The 15,565-nt window shown below is 39.4% G+C and overlaps 1 protein-coding gene across 1 annotated transcript in view; it reads left to right on the top strand.

Annotated features, from left to right (window-relative positions):
- slc9a8 (solute carrier family 9 member 8) overlaps positions 1-15,565 on the top strand; it is a 73,640-nt gene that overhangs the window by 14,333 nt on the left and 43,742 nt on the right. The window contains exons 6-10 of the mRNA XM_060836324.1: positions 2,842-2,943; positions 9,426-9,460; positions 12,115-12,258; positions 12,604-12,742; positions 14,243-14,348. Coding sequence (XP_060692307.1) covers positions 2,842-2,943; positions 9,426-9,460; positions 12,115-12,258; positions 12,604-12,742; positions 14,243-14,348 — 526 coding nt within the window. The remainder of the gene's footprint in view (positions 1-2,841; positions 2,944-9,425; positions 9,461-12,114; positions 12,259-12,603; positions 12,743-14,242; positions 14,349-15,565) is intronic.

Here is a 15,565-nt window from a genome sequence, read left to right as displayed (position 1 = left end):
TCCGAGGAGCAGGAGAGTTGACATTTCAAACATTAGCTCTTCATCAAGTTCTGCAGTCCTCACTTTTTCCCAGTAAAAAGGTAGTTTAGGTTTGGGTTCTGTTCTCAGAATACTTCTGAATGCTATTTTGTGCTTTCTATAATCCGACTTCATACTAAACAATCAAAGTGTTAGCAAGGATAACACACCTGTGGTGGGTTAGTTATTTGACCTCTCCCCACAGCGCTTAGTTCATTTATTGTCCAAATACCTGTAGAGCTTTATAGCTGTTTAGAAGTGGAACTTTTCTTTCTAACAGACATGGCTTAAGAATAAACAGCAGGCATAGTTAGTGTTTTTCTTGAAATTGTAAATCAGGGAAAGGCAAATTCAAGTAACAGAGGTTTCTAATATTTTTCTGAAATTAATATTATTGTAATTATCACTATTAAGTGGCAGTATAATTCAGAAATATCAATGTGTCCATCTAAAATCTCGGATGTCATGCCCAGCACCTAGAGTTATTCTGGCTCAAATAAATGGTAATAATGGGTTGGAATATTATCTACCTATTTTAAGGTAGATGTATTCAATCTTTCCCTTCAAATTAAGTGGAAAGTTTATTGAGAGAGATCAAGCAGGAAATTGACACTTTCTTGGATCAATTTGCCACAGTAGTCTGTTGGAGTTGCTTCAAAGAAGTAAGATAATTTCAGTGGAAAATCATGGAGATATTCCAGTTGTAATAATGAATTGCAGAAGAGGTAAGAGCAGTAGTTGAATTCAGTTCAAAAATTGTTGGGATAGAGCTAGTTATGACTAGTATATATTGGAAACTGTAAATTGTCATTTTGCAGATGAGAAGGAGGGAGCCCTCTTATATTCTTTAGCAATACTCATGATAGACTAGGAATTAAACATTTCTGTTGAATATTTATTCAAGAGAATAGAACAGGCATGAATATTAGCATGTGAAGGTGATCCACAGAGATGGATTGCAGAGGAGAAACCGTGTGGGTAATATGGACGCCTGGGCTGAGGAAATAAAAATCAGAAGCATATTAAATCATGTCCCAAATTACACAGGATGATGTTTGTGATTTTTGGCCAGAATGTTGTTTAGTTCTGGTAGCGAAGTAGGAGCCAAAGATGTTTGAACAGTAGGATTTGGAAAAATTATGTACAGAATTGGGAAATATTCAGCTGTCTTGGTGGGGTGGGGGAACAAGGGAGCTTGGAAATTCAGCATTAGTTGCAAAGGATGAAGGGTCAGGATGGACTTTTGAAGTGGAAACCTAAAATGCAGGAGGTAAATATTATCATTCAATCATTTTTTTCCATGGTAGAAACAAAGACACTGAATTTCAGTTTCATAAGAAGTTTAAAGGTGTAGGAAAATCAGAATAGCAATGCAAATGTGTTTTGTAAAACATTTTTCACATCAAATACACTTAGGTGTTCAAGGTTTGTGCGAAGATTTGTAGCTCGGGTGCTCGTTGTTGTGGTTCTGTTCACCGAGCTGGAAGTTTTTGTTGCAAACGTTTCGTCCCCCGGCTAGGAGACATCATCAGTGCTCTGGAGCCTCCTGCGAAGCGCTTCTTTGATGTTTCTTCCGGTATTTATAGTGGTCTGTCCTTGCCGCTTCCCGGTGTCAGTTTCAGCTGTCCGCTGTAGTGGTTGGTATATTGGGTCCAGGTCGATGTGTTTGTTGATGGAGTTTGTGGATGAATGCCATGCCTCTAGGAATTCCCTGGCTGTTCTCTGTCTGGCTTGCCCTATGATAGTAGTGTTTTCCCAGTCGAATTCATGTTGCTTGTTGTCTGAGTGTGTGGCTACTAGGGATAGCTGGTCGTGTCGTTTCGTGGCTAGTTGATGTTCATGTATGCGGATTGTTAGCTGTCTTCCTGTTGTCAGCAACTTACTAGAACAAAGGAGCCAATACCCAACATGAGCAAAACTAATGTAGTTTACAAAATACCATGCAAGGACTGCACAAAACACTATATAGGACAAACAGGAAGACAGCTAACAATCCGCATACATGAACATCAACTAGCCACGAAACGACACGACCAGCTATCCCTAGTAGCCACACACTCAGACAACAAGCAACATGAATTCGAGTTGGGAAAACACTACTATCATAGGGCAAGCCAGACAAAGAACAGCCAGGGAATTCCTAGAGGCATGGCATTCATCCACAAACTCCATCAACAAACACATCGACCTGGACCCAATATACCAACCACTACAGCGGACAGCTGAAACTGACACCGGGAAGCGGCAAGGACAGACCACTATAAATGCCGGAAGAAACATCAAAGAAGCGCTTCGCAGGAGGCTCCAGAGCACTGATGTCTCCTAGCCAGGGACGAAACGTTTGCAACAAAAACTTCCAGCTCGGCGAACAGAACCACAACACTTAGGTGTTTTCCATCCCATCTCGTGGTTGGGGAATATAATGTTAAAATGTTAGAAACTCATTGTCCAGTGTTGTTGCATATAACTGTGATTTTGATGTTAATGATACCAAAGTGGAAAATAACCTTCATTTGTTTTGCTGCAGTTTGATGTGCACTGGCAGCAGTGGGTGAATGGGAATAAAGCAGGATCTGATTCTGCTGAGATTCACACTTTGAAATGTCTTGCCAACATTTGTCATCAAGTCTAACTAGACAAATGGCAATTGGATGAGGCACCTGAGCGGTGTGCTTCTTCCTAGATATTGTGGAATAAGTTGCTGCTAGAAGATGAGAGAATTTTGGAAATGGCATTATTTGTAATCCAATTCCAAAATTCAAAAAATATGATTAATTATGCTTGGGTACAGTTAAATTTATTGATAATTGTTTTCATTTACAGGGTAACTTTTTCCAAAATATTGGATCCATTACACTTTTTGCTGTGTTTGGCACAGCAATATCCGCTTTCATTGTAGGTGGTGGGGTTTACTTTCTTGGTAAGGTAAGTTTTTATTGCAATATAAATGTATAGCCTTGGTTAGACGTTAATATCCTGCATGAACTTGTGATACAGGAAGAATTCCGTGGGATATTTCTGATTGTGTGCGGGCTGTCATGTCTGCACTCAGGACATGGAGAAGGATGGAAGCTTTGTACCAAGCAATTTCCAGAATTATATTGCTTTTTATAGCTTGGTTGTGTTAATATGAGAGGTGCATCACCACTGCCATGCACAAGTATCATTACAGCTTTGAGAAACTCAGCTAACCTCTTTCAGGTTGTCTTGGCATTATCTATTTTGTATAGGGTGATGCATTTTTCTTTGAAACCATGACTTTATGAAAATTGATTAAGCAAGATTTTATAAATAATTAACAGCCAAGCAGCGAAGACATGATATTTTAAAATCTTTCTGCAGCCAGGATTCTGAGTGTTGCCAGCACAGATGATGCCTCTTTCTGTTTCTTAAGTGATATTCTCTCAGAAGAATTAGAGCACCGAAAACAGGGTTAAACCTGCTAACAAAGACTGAGTTTCCAACTCTTGTCTTTAATTCTGTGGGTTCACTCGTCCCTTATTTGGAAATAGTCTGATTAATCTCTATCATAGCCTGAAAGGGTAAATCATCTGGTGTCACCTCCCCTCTATATCTGTTGTCATGGAGGTAATGACAAATGTCCATCTCTATTTCTTTGGGCTCCAGGAGTTATATTTCATTGTGTAAAGAAATTAATCATTCTTTTTGATACAAGAGAGGTTGTATAAACAAAGTGTTACACACTCATTAATTATGCCACGTATAATAAACTGTTCGACTAAATATTCCATGAACACTAAGAACAAATGTTTTTAGCAGATTATAAGGATACCCTCTTAGAATATTAAAAATCACACAACACTAGGTTATAGTCCAACAGGTTTAATTGGAAGCACACTAACTTTCGGAGCGACGTTCCTTCATCAGGTGATAGATGAAGGAGTGTCGCTCCAAAAGCTCGTGTGCTTCCAATTAAACCTGTTGGACTATAACCTGGTGTTGTGTGATTTTTAACTTTGTACACCCCAGTCCAACACCGGCATCTCCAAATCATGACTCTTGAATATAAGTGCTTTGTTTTATGTGTAATGGTGCTAGTGCAAAGCAATTAGTAAGCTAAAACCTATATAATAAACAATATAATATATTACTTTTCTTTAAAGATGAAATGTCATAATTATTTCTTAAAGCTGATAAATAGCCTTGAATTGCATCTAAAGTAATCAAACAGGCATTGGGCTGCATATTGAATGTCCTGCTGGGTATATATTCAGTGGGTGAGTGCATAATGTAGACTGACTGGCAAGTCCACCAACTTCCCAAGTTCATGCCCATATTGTGGAGGATCAGACGATTCTAAAATCAGCAGTACGTTCTTTGATAGATAAATCAGAGCCAACTGAGCTTGTCAAACTCTGATCATATGCTGCCTACTCCAAAGCATGTTTGGTACCAACAGTTGTGTGAGAGTAGCCAAGTTACTATTTTTAGTGGCATTCATAAAGCAGCAGAAGAAAGGGGTTGTACTGTCTTCATGGGGTGCCCTTTATTGTTTATCCATGGCACCCACGTGAAGATAGTGCCCCACCTTCCGATGCACTGCTTATTGAATTCCCACCCACCTCCCTTTTGAAATTTGCCCAACCCCATACCCCAGACTTGCGTTACTACAGGATCCACACTGTCTTCATTTGTGGGCCTGCCTGCAGTGCCCACTACTGAGCCTATGATACAATCAGTATGGATGGAGCTGCTGACTTGCAGTACATCAGTGCAGTGAGGCAGCTTCTTTATGCCTCATCAGTCTCAGGAAGCTAACACCTTATTTCAACTTTAAGACAATTAAAGCCAGCAAGACCAATTGCTCAGAAGCAGCTGGCTGATAATTTTGACCAAGTTATTTAAAAAGGTAACTTTGCAAGTGTAACTAAAATGTAACTTCTAACTATGTGGAACCCTGAAAATTAGTATTATCAAAATTTTACATTTGGAATATCCTTTCACTCTACTAAGATTGCAAGACCATAAAATATAGGAAAGTAAGTGGACAATTCAGCCCATTGAGTCTGCTGCATCATGCACTGACAACATGGCTGATCCTATAACCCTCAACTCCATTTTCCTGTTTTCCCTATAATCCTTGATCCCTTTACTGATTAAAAATGTCTATATCAATCTTGAATATTCATAATTACCCAGTCTCAACTGCTGCCTGCAGTAAGGAATTTGACAGATTCTCATCTGTCTTAAATGTGTGATCTCTTATTCTGAGATTATGTTCTCCAGTCTTAGACTCTCTCAAAAGGGCAAACAACCTTTCAGCACCTACTCTATTGTGTACCATAGAGTCTTGAATGTTTCAACAAGGAGTACAGACACAATCTACTCAATTTTTCTTAAAGAAATTTCTCTTCATTTCTCTCTCCAAGAACTGATATCACCCAAATGAACTTTCTCTCCTCTAATGCCAGTAAATCTTTCCCTAGGTAATCAGGACTCAAACTGTTCACAATATCTCTGGGTGGGATGGTAGCTCAATGGTTAGCACTCTGCCTCACAGTACCAGGGACCCAGGTACGATTCCATTCTTGGGTGACTGTCTGTGTGCAGTTTGCACTTTCTCGCTTTGTCTGCCTGGGTTTCCTATGGATGCTCCACTTTCCTCCCACAGTACAAAGATGTGCAGGTTCGGTGGAGTGGCCATGCTAAATTGCTTATAGTGTCCAGGCTTTTGTAAGCAAGGTGGATTAGCCAGGGGAAATACAAGATTATAGGGATTTGTTAGAGAGTAGGATGCTGTTTTTTGGACTTGATGGGCCGAATGCTCTGCTTCCACACTGTAGTGATTCTATGATTCAAGTTGTGGTCTGTCTCATGCCTTGTATAGATTTGGCAAAACCTCCCTGCTTTTATACTCCATTCTCTTCGAAATAAAGGTCAAAATTTCATTTTACGTTGTGCCATTCCCTATTACTTGCTAAACTAGGATGTAAGCTTCTTGAGAGTCATGGAACAAAATCCCTTTATTTCATGGCTTTGTGCAGACTTTCTCTATTTAACTAATATTCAGCTTTTGTATTTTTCCTGTCACAGTTCATAACCTCAAAGTTCATCACATTATGTGCCATCTGCTAAGTTTTTACTCATTTGCTTAACCAGTCTATATCCCTCTGGATTAGAGTGGTGCTGGAAAAGCACAGCAGGTCAGGCAGTACCGAGGAGCAGGAGAATTGATGTTTTGGGAAAAAGCCATTCATCACAAATGAAAGCAGGGAGCCTCTAGGGTGAAGAGATAAATGAGGACCAGGGAAGGTTCTATCCTTGTTACGGTTGGAGGGGTGGGGTTTGAGGGCAGAGGTGAGGGATGTGGATGGGATGCATGGAGGGCATCTTCAACCATGTGGGAAGAGAAATTGCTGTTTTTAAAGAAAGAGGCCATCTGGTGTCTTCTGTGGTGAAACTGGTCCTCCTGGGAGCAGATACCGTGGAGGCGGAGGAATTGGGAATATGGATTAGCATTTTTGCAGGAGGTTGAGTGGGAAGAGGTTATTCGAGGTAGCTGTGGGAGTTGGTGTGTAAAAAAAGATATTACTGTCAAGTTTGTCATCATTGATGGAGGTAGAGAGGTCCAGGAAGGGGAGGGAGGTGTCAGAGATGTTCCAGGTGAATTTAAGGTGGGGGTGGAATGTGTTGGTCAAGTTGATAATTGCTCAACCTCCTCGCGGGAGCAGGAGGTGGTGTTGATGCAGTCATCAATGTAGCGGAGGAAGAGGTGGGGAGTGGTGCTGGTGTAACTATGGAAGATGGACTGTTCTACGTAGCTGACAAAGAGACAAGTATAGCTGGTGCCCATACAGGTGCCCATAGCCAACTCTTTTGGTCTGGAGGAAGTTGGAAGATTCAAAGGAGAATTGGTAAGGGTGAGGACCAGTTCAGCCAAACGAATGAGAATGTCGGTGGAAGGGTACTGTTGGGGACGTTGGGAGAGGAAGAAACAGAGGGCTTGGAGGCCCTTGTCATGGTGGATGGACGTGTAGAGAGATTGGATATCCATGGTGAAGATGAGGCATTGGGGTCTGGAGAAACGGAAATCTTGGAGGAAGTGGAGGGCGTGGGTGGTGTCTTGAACATATGTGGGGTGTTCCTGGACTAGGGTGGGGAATAGGACAGTATCAAGGTAGGTGGAGATGAGTTTGGTGGGCCCAGAGCATGCTGAGACAATGAGTCGGCCAGGATAGTCAGGCTTGTGGATCTTGGGAAGGAGGTAGAATGCGGCCAGACCTTCCCCTCTCGTCTCCATCGAAGGTCCCAAAGGAGACTTCCACGTCCATCAAAATTTCACCTGCACATCCACCAATGTAATTTATTGTATCCGTTGCTCCCGTTGCGGTCTCCTCTACATTGGGGAGATGGACGCCTTCTCACAGAGCGCTTTAGGAATATTTCCAGACACCCTCACCAATCGACCCTGCTGCCCCCATGGCCCAACATTTCAACTCCCCCTCCCACTCTGCCGAGGACATGCAGGTCCTGGACCTCCTCCACCGCCACTCCCTCAACACCTGATGCCTGGAGGAAGAATGCCTCACCTTCTGCCTCAGAACACTCCAAATCCAGGGCAACAATGTGGACTTCACCAGTTTCCTCATTCCCCCCACCCCCCGCCCCCAGGTTCCAACCTTTCAGCTCAGCACCATCCTCATGACCTGACCTACCTACCAACCTTCCTTGCCACCTATCCGCTCCACCCTCCTCTCTGACCTATCACCTTCATCCCTACCCCCCATCCACCTATTATACTCTTTGCTACCTTCTCCCCAGCCCCACCCCCTCCCATTTATCTCTCACCCTGGAGGCTCCCTGCCTTCATTCCTAATGAAGGGCTTTTTGCCCAAAGCCTCGATTTTACTCGGATGCTGCCTGACCTACTGTGCACTTCCAGCACCACTCTAATCTCGACTCTGATTTCCAGCATCTGCAGTCCTCCCTTTTGCCTATATCCCTCTGTAGACTGTTACCATCACTACTTGTCTTACCGCCTTTTATTTGTCATCTGAAATTTGGCATTCCCTTTCCTCATCCAAGTCATTTACTTAAATTGTAAATAATTTCAGCCCCAGCACTGATACACTGGCACTCCACTAGTTATACGTTGCCATCCTGTGAAAATGTACTGCTATCATAATTCTGTCTTCCATTAGTTAGCTAATCCTTTATCCATCTTGATATTCTAACACCATGGGCATTTATGTTATTAAGTAGCCCAGTGTATGACACCTGATCAAATGCCCTCTGAAACTCCAAATATGCTACTGGTTCCACTTTCTCTATCTTGCTTGTTACCTCCTCGGGGAATTCTTCTAAATTTGTCAGGCGTGATTTCCCCTTCATGAAACCATAGTGAGTTGTCTTAAATCATTTAATTCTGAATGCATTACTGTTACATCCTTGCAAAAGTCTGCTTTATGGAGTGAAGTGCTGTTGTTTCAGTAGGTCTGAGAGTGTCCTGTGCATTTCAGCAATACTGTTCAGTGATTGTGATATACGTTCCAATGATGTATTGTAGAGCGAATGCATCGTGTTGCTGGTCGTAGTGAAATTTTAATCAAACCCCAGAGATAAAATTGGGAACAAGTGAGTATGTATCAGTTATTGTGAGGCACTTATATCCTGCAATGTCCAATTTCAATTATGTCACACTTCAGAATACAATTGCTAACTAAATATTCTCAATGAACTGGCGATGTCCTCTAATTTGACATGAGTTGTCATGCCCTTCCTTTCATCATCTACAGAAATTCTTCATCCAACCTCAGAAAGAAGGATTGCATTGATGTAATACTTTTTATACAGTTAACATGTCACAAAGTATTTACAACTAATAAACTTAGGAAATGCAACCAATGTTGTTCTGGGCTCAAATGGTGCATCCAATTTGCATTAAGGTTCTAGAAACTGAACATATCACATCAAATTGTTACTGAATATTTGAACTGGGTAAGCTGGACTAATCCTTTTCAGTAGACCATGAACCATAGCTTTTCATCCACCTAAGCCTAACTGATCTAAAAACATCCCTACTGTCTGGAATGAACACTGCCACTATCGTGCTACTAACGTCTGGAAATATTTTAAGTGTCAGTCTCAAGTATTTATTAAAGGTACGGAGTTAAATTAAATCAAAAATAAATGCCACCTTTAAGCCAGGCTGGTACTTGACCCAATCATTTTGGACAATAGACACTCAATGCAGTTTTAATCCTTGTCTCTGACTATTACGTTATTGAAAATTTAACTCCTTGAGAGCTAAATGTAGCCTGAAATTCCTCTTTTAATATAAATACTGCACATACTTTGAAGCAAGATAGTTGCAAGATCTAGATTTCAGATAGAGAAGTGGACTGCTGATCTTTGTTTCACCCTTAACTTTCTCTTTCTTGTTTTAGGCTGAAGTTATCTATAAGCTCACAGTGACAGACAGGTAATTATTTTACAAATTATTCTGTAAATGAATCATTCTGCATGTTGATGTTTGAAATTGAGAGCTTGGAATTTTAATTAGTTCCCACACTTTTACATGAGCATTTTGGAAACCAGTCTGCAAAACAAATCAGTACAACATGATGTTTTGCTTCCAAGATGCAGGTAGTGAGTACGAAGGTATTGATCTGGTATTGATTTAGCAGAATTTATAAAAATGCAAGAGTTTTGACAGTTTTTGTTTTCTCTGGCTTCTTTTATAATTTGCATGGAAGCTCATAACTTCAAATAAAAGATGCAACGTTCTCAATGACCATTGCAAGAATTGCATAACAAGGTTTGCCATATTAATACCTATGTTAAAACAACCGAACTAAAATCAACATTGTCTAAACATTAGTTAGTAGCCACTTAATGCACTGGATTACAGAAAATAAATCTTCCTGCAACGTAACATAGCCAAAATCCCCCTACATGCTTATAATTCACAACTCTTTCTTAGAAAGGTAGCCATGTATTTAATGTTACAAATGTCTCCCTCTGATTCAACAGCCTCTGTTCTCTCAGCCCAGCCAGAGTGAATCTTCTAGAAGCCTTTTGTAAACAGATTGTTCTTCATTCAATCTTCTCAGCATACTTGAATGGACTTGGAGCAACAAAATGTTCACTGTTGATTCTTTAGTCTTGAACCCTCTTAAACAAGCCTTTTTCCTTCAACAGCTGATCTGGCCTGAGCAGCGCTTTGCTTTATTATTAATCATAAAGCAGGCCTTCTCTCCTGTCTGGAGCAGCAAGCATCTGTGTTTGTTCCACTTGCCTCTGAGAGTCTGTACACAGCAAGAACAGCTGTTTTCTCATTTGTGTTCAGGAATTACATGTGGTCCTTTTCTCAATCGGTTTTAACCCGGCTATGGAAACCAAATCACATGTAATTATCACCAAGAAGAATTCAGTCCATTTTAACACCATCCCTCGATTCCAGGGCATATTGACTTAGCTTAACTTAAAAGAGACATTTTAAAACTTGTGAAGTCAAGCATTCGGAATATTTCATAGCCACAGAAAGTTGTAAGTCTTTATAAATAACCCTGAGAGTAAGCTTACATATGAGTAGATAAACGTATTTCTTGAAGGTTATGTGGTCAGCTTGATTAATAGAGTCAGCTTTTGCAGTAGTCAAATCGCGTCCTTTGCTGTTTTAAAACACTTCATTCAAATGTGACCTGCAATAGTGTGCATGTAAAGTTTGGAGAGAACGTTTTTTCGAATAGCCTCCCTCAAGTTATAACAGCATGAGGGAAATTTGTAGCTCCCTTGCATGCTTTGCCCATCCAGTAGATACAATGCAATTCTCATTAACTTGATGTTGGAAAACTTGCGAAAGCTTGTGTACTATTTTCTTAGCTGTATTTTTTTAACATTTATTTGTGGGATGTGGGTGGCACTGGCTCGGCCAGTATTTATTACCTATCCCTGATTTCCCAGAAAGCAACTAAGTGTCAGCCACTTTATTGTGGGCCAGACAAGGTAAAAGTGGCAGTTTCCTTCCCTAAAAGTCATTCGTGAACCAGATAGGTTTTTTCTGAAAGTCATTAGACTCTTAATTCCAGATTTTTATTGAATTCAAATTCTACCATCTGCTGTGGCAGGATTCAAATGTGGGTCCCCAGAACTTTACCTGCATCTGGAGATTAACAGTCCAGCGATAATACTTCTTGGTCATTGCTTCCCCACATCTGTATTATGATTTTGAATGTATATTTACTCTGTTATCTACTGTTCATCAGAAGTACTCCTTGTTCTGATGAGAAAATGGTCCATTGGAGTGACAAAATGGGTAAAGAATACCTCAAACCAGCATTCAGCAATGCAGTACATTCCTTCCAGGCAGGCATTTTCCCCTGTTTGCCCAGCGACAATTAACTAAGTTGCAGCAGCATCATTCATTTCACCTGTGAGCTGTCAGTTAGCTTACACTGGCTTGGAATATCTGTCCAGCTGATTTATAGAACAGTCTAACCAAACTATCTTAAGAAGCCCCTTGTTATGTCTGCAGAACCTGAATAAGTTATCGTGTCCTTTTGGTCTGACATTAAAAGACTAGGTTAGAGCTCAAGTTTTATTTATCTGCTGCGGTATGGCACAGAATTCTGTATGGTGTATTTTGCATGTTTTTCCTACCACACCAGGCACAGTATTAAACAACAACACAGAATGTGCACTGTGATGATTGCCATGAGATACTATTTTAGGGTTGCTCAATATGTTTGGCTGAAGATCCACTCTTGGCTATTTTAGGAAGGCTTTATCCTATTTAAATGAAGTAAGTTACTGCGTTCTCTCTAACGTAGGAAAAAAGTTTTAAATCTAAGCATTAAAAAATCTTGAAAGATTGCCCAGTAGAATTTAGAAAGTGTTCATTTTAATGCCATGATTCAATTACTTTCTGTAATACCACTCAGATTATCTTTTTGTCTTCTAAAGTTAGTAGACATTTTCAGTTTTGTTTTTATCCTGGAAAATATAAAGTGCGATTTAAAAGGTAATGTTCAGTGTTTAGAATAAATACTTTTTACATAAGAAATCTTGATAATAGCAGATTAATAAAGTTTCTTATGGTTTCTTACCTGTGCAAATATTGCTTATGTTTTGTAGTTTTGCCTTTGGTTCCCTAATATCTGCTGTTGACCCAGTCGCTACAATTGCCATTTTTAATGCTCTGAATGTGGATCCTGTTCTGAACATGTTAGTATTTGGAGAGAGTATCCTTAATGATGCAGTTTCCATAGTCCTTACAAAGTAAGTTTTAATTTCCACTTTCCCCATTTTGTCTATCCTCCTTACTCTGCATTAAAGATATATGCAATTTTATTTAGCAGTTGAATTGTTCGGCATACAGTGTTATTCTATCAGATAACTAGTCAATTGTTAGCTAATTTCATGATCTGTTTGGCAAAACCTTTCCTTATTTCCATAATAGCGTATTTTAGTGGTGATCCTGGTTTCTATTTTGTATTATGCATGTTTTTTTCCCTGACCAATAAAAATAATAATTCTGACCAAAATTGTTTAGCATGCAAAGTGATGTAAATAATGAAATATTTCGGCAATAGAATGAAGTCAATGTTCAAATACTGATTTCAGCACGGCAGAAGGCTTAGCCAGAGCGAATGCACCAGATGTGAGTGGATGGCAAACCTTCCTACAAGCATTGGGCTACTTCCTCAAGATGTTTTTTGGATCTGCAGCACTTGGAACGCTCACTGGTCTCATCTCTGCATTGATATCTTTTTGTTTAACTTGGGAGTATTAACATTCTAGTTGATATATTGTTTCTCAACAATATTGTTTCTCTAAAAAACAAACACAGAAAATAAGTGCAGGAGAGTACGTCTTTTGGTCCTTCAAATCTACCACTGTTCAATACAATCATGGCTGATCAAGCAATCTCAGCATTCCATTCCTGCCCTCTCCCCATACCTCTTGATCCTTTTAGCTGCAAGGTCCACAAGAAGCTTCCTCTTGAATATATATAATGAACTGGCCTCAGCAGCTTCCTGTGGGAGAGAATTTCACAGGTTCGCAACTGAGTGAAGATCTTCTTCCTCATCTCAATCCTGAATGACTTATCCCATATTCTTAGACTGTAACCCCTAGTTCTGGACTTCCCCGACATTGCGAACATTTTTCCCGCATCTAGCCTGTTCAGTCTCATCAGAATTTTGTTTCATTGAGATTCTCTTTTCCCCCCCCCCTTCTAAATTTCAGTGAATACAAGCTCAGTCAATTCAGTCTTTACTCGTATGTCAGTCCTGTCATCCTAGAATTCAGTCTGATTTAACCTACGCTGGCCTCCCTCAGTATCAAGAAAGTCCTTTCTCCAACTAGGAGACCAAAACTACATACAATACTCCAAGGTATGACCTCACCAAGGCCATGTATAACTGTAGCAAGACATACTTACTCCTATACTGAAATCCTCTTTGAAGTACAGCCTGCCATTAGCTTTCCTCACCATCTGCTGCACCTGTGTGCCAGCCTTCAGCAACTGTTCCACTATCATACCCAGGTCTCATTGCACCTCATCTTTTCCTAAACTGTCAAATAATCTCTTGATAAGAGAAATGACTGTATATTGAGCACTCCAAATAACCCCCAGAAGAAATCTGTTCTTATTTCTGCAGAATCTCAAAACATTGTCATATCCTTTTGGCCTGACACTAGAAGACTGGTTAAACCTCAAATATTATTTATTTGCTATGGTATAGCACCAAAATCTTTATGGTTTATATTGCACATTGTCCCTCCCACACCAGATGCTAGTATTGCAAAATAGTACGGAATGTTACACTGAAATTATCATCTTGGCATACTGTTTAGAATTATTAAAATATTTGATTGATTATCCACTGAGTTATTTTAGAAGAGGGATTCACCCATTTAAATCAAGTATATTAAATATGGAAGAGGAGTTTTTAAACTTAAGCATTCAAACTATCATCACAGAAGTTCAGGGTTTTATTATCTGTATAATATCTATGATAGTTATGTTCATGTGAATGTTGCATACTTAGGCTGTCTATATACAATATAGCTTCAGAATAAGATGTTTTAAAAAAAAGTAATAGATTTGAGCACAATTTTGTTTGTAAAAAAATATCATAGACCGTTTGGATTCCACATAGCAAAATGTGAAAGTAAACATTTTCAGTGTGAAATTTTGCTTATACCCGTGTGCTTGAATAAATGAGTATTTGTTTTTCCTTAATATTTAAGTATTCACCTATTAAAGCACATAGACCTCAGAAAGACACCGTCACTTGAGTTTGGAATGATGATAATCTTTGCCTATCTTCCTTATGGGCTTGCAGAAGGTATAAAGTTGTCTGGTAAGTGCCTATTTTATTAAATTTGTATGGAGACTGATTCCTTGATCTTTGCTTGATTATGGGATCATAGAAGGTTTTTTTGAGGAGAAAACTACCAAGCAAGATTAAATTTTCTTCTTAATAGCATTTCACTTTATAACCCATATTTCATGAATAACACTTTGATCATATCTATAGTTATGTACATTATCGCAATTTCAAAGTGATATATCATTTTGTATTAAGTAAAGTTAAGCTTAACTGAATTTTGAGAGGCTAAAATATTTTTAGTGATCTATGAAGACCTAGGTTTTGGTAAACATTCACCGCTTCTGTTTCCTGTTCAGTACGTCAATTTCCCTGTTCAACATACAGATTAAATCTGTAGTCTGCTTTATATGCAACCTCCTTTTATAGCTCTTACTATTGCAATGCTGTGACTCCTTTCTGTTATTATTATGCTTTCCTTTTAAAAGTGACTTGTTTTTGGTAACTTAAAACCAGAGTTGTTGCCACGACACAAAATTTATGATGGCCACCTTCTGTACATTATCTTAACCAGTACTGTGATAAACTAAAATGCAAATACGCTGGGGTAAATATGTTAGTCAAATCTGTCATGTTCTAAAAAGTTCATTGCTTTGTGATGCCATTTAAAACATTGGTTAAAGTTTAAAGGTACACTTTGTTTCTTGTGTATGAGAAAACATCAAGAAAAACCTGTTATAACTTGTATTTATACTGTGCCTTTAATGTAATAAAACATCCCAAGGAACTTCATAGGAGTATTTTAAGCAAACTTTGACAACAAATCACATGTGCTCGTAGGGCAGATAGCCAAAAATGTATTCCACTGGGGAAAGGTTTAAGGAGTGTCTTCAAGAGAAGAGCAAGAGAAAGAGAGAGAGAGAGGGAGGGTGGGAGAAATTTATGGAAGAAATTCCAGCACTTCAAAGCCTTGGCTGTTGAAATATAGCCAGCAGTAATAAAGCAGTTAAAATTGAACAAGTTCCCAGAACGTTGTAGGAAGTAACGGAGGCAATTGTGAGAGCTCTTGCATGATCTACAACTATGGGTGAGGTGCCTGATGACTAGAGAGTAGCTAATGTTGTACCTTTGTTTAAGAAAGGTTGTAAGGAGAAACCAGAGAACTGCAGACTGAGAGACTTTGGCTGTGGGTAAATTGTTGGAAGTGATTTTAAAATATAGAGTTTATGGCTGTTTAGAGAGGTAAAAAA

Source organism: Hemiscyllium ocellatum, chromosome 15 (genome assembly GCF_020745735.1).
Source record: "Hemiscyllium ocellatum isolate sHemOce1 chromosome 15, sHemOce1.pat.X.cur, whole genome shotgun sequence".
In the NCBI taxonomy this organism is placed as follows: Eukaryota; Metazoa; Chordata; class Chondrichthyes; order Orectolobiformes; family Hemiscylliidae; genus Hemiscyllium; species Hemiscyllium ocellatum.
The sequence above is the reverse complement of the archived record's forward strand: the minus strand, read 5'-3'. Positions and strand labels throughout refer to the sequence as shown.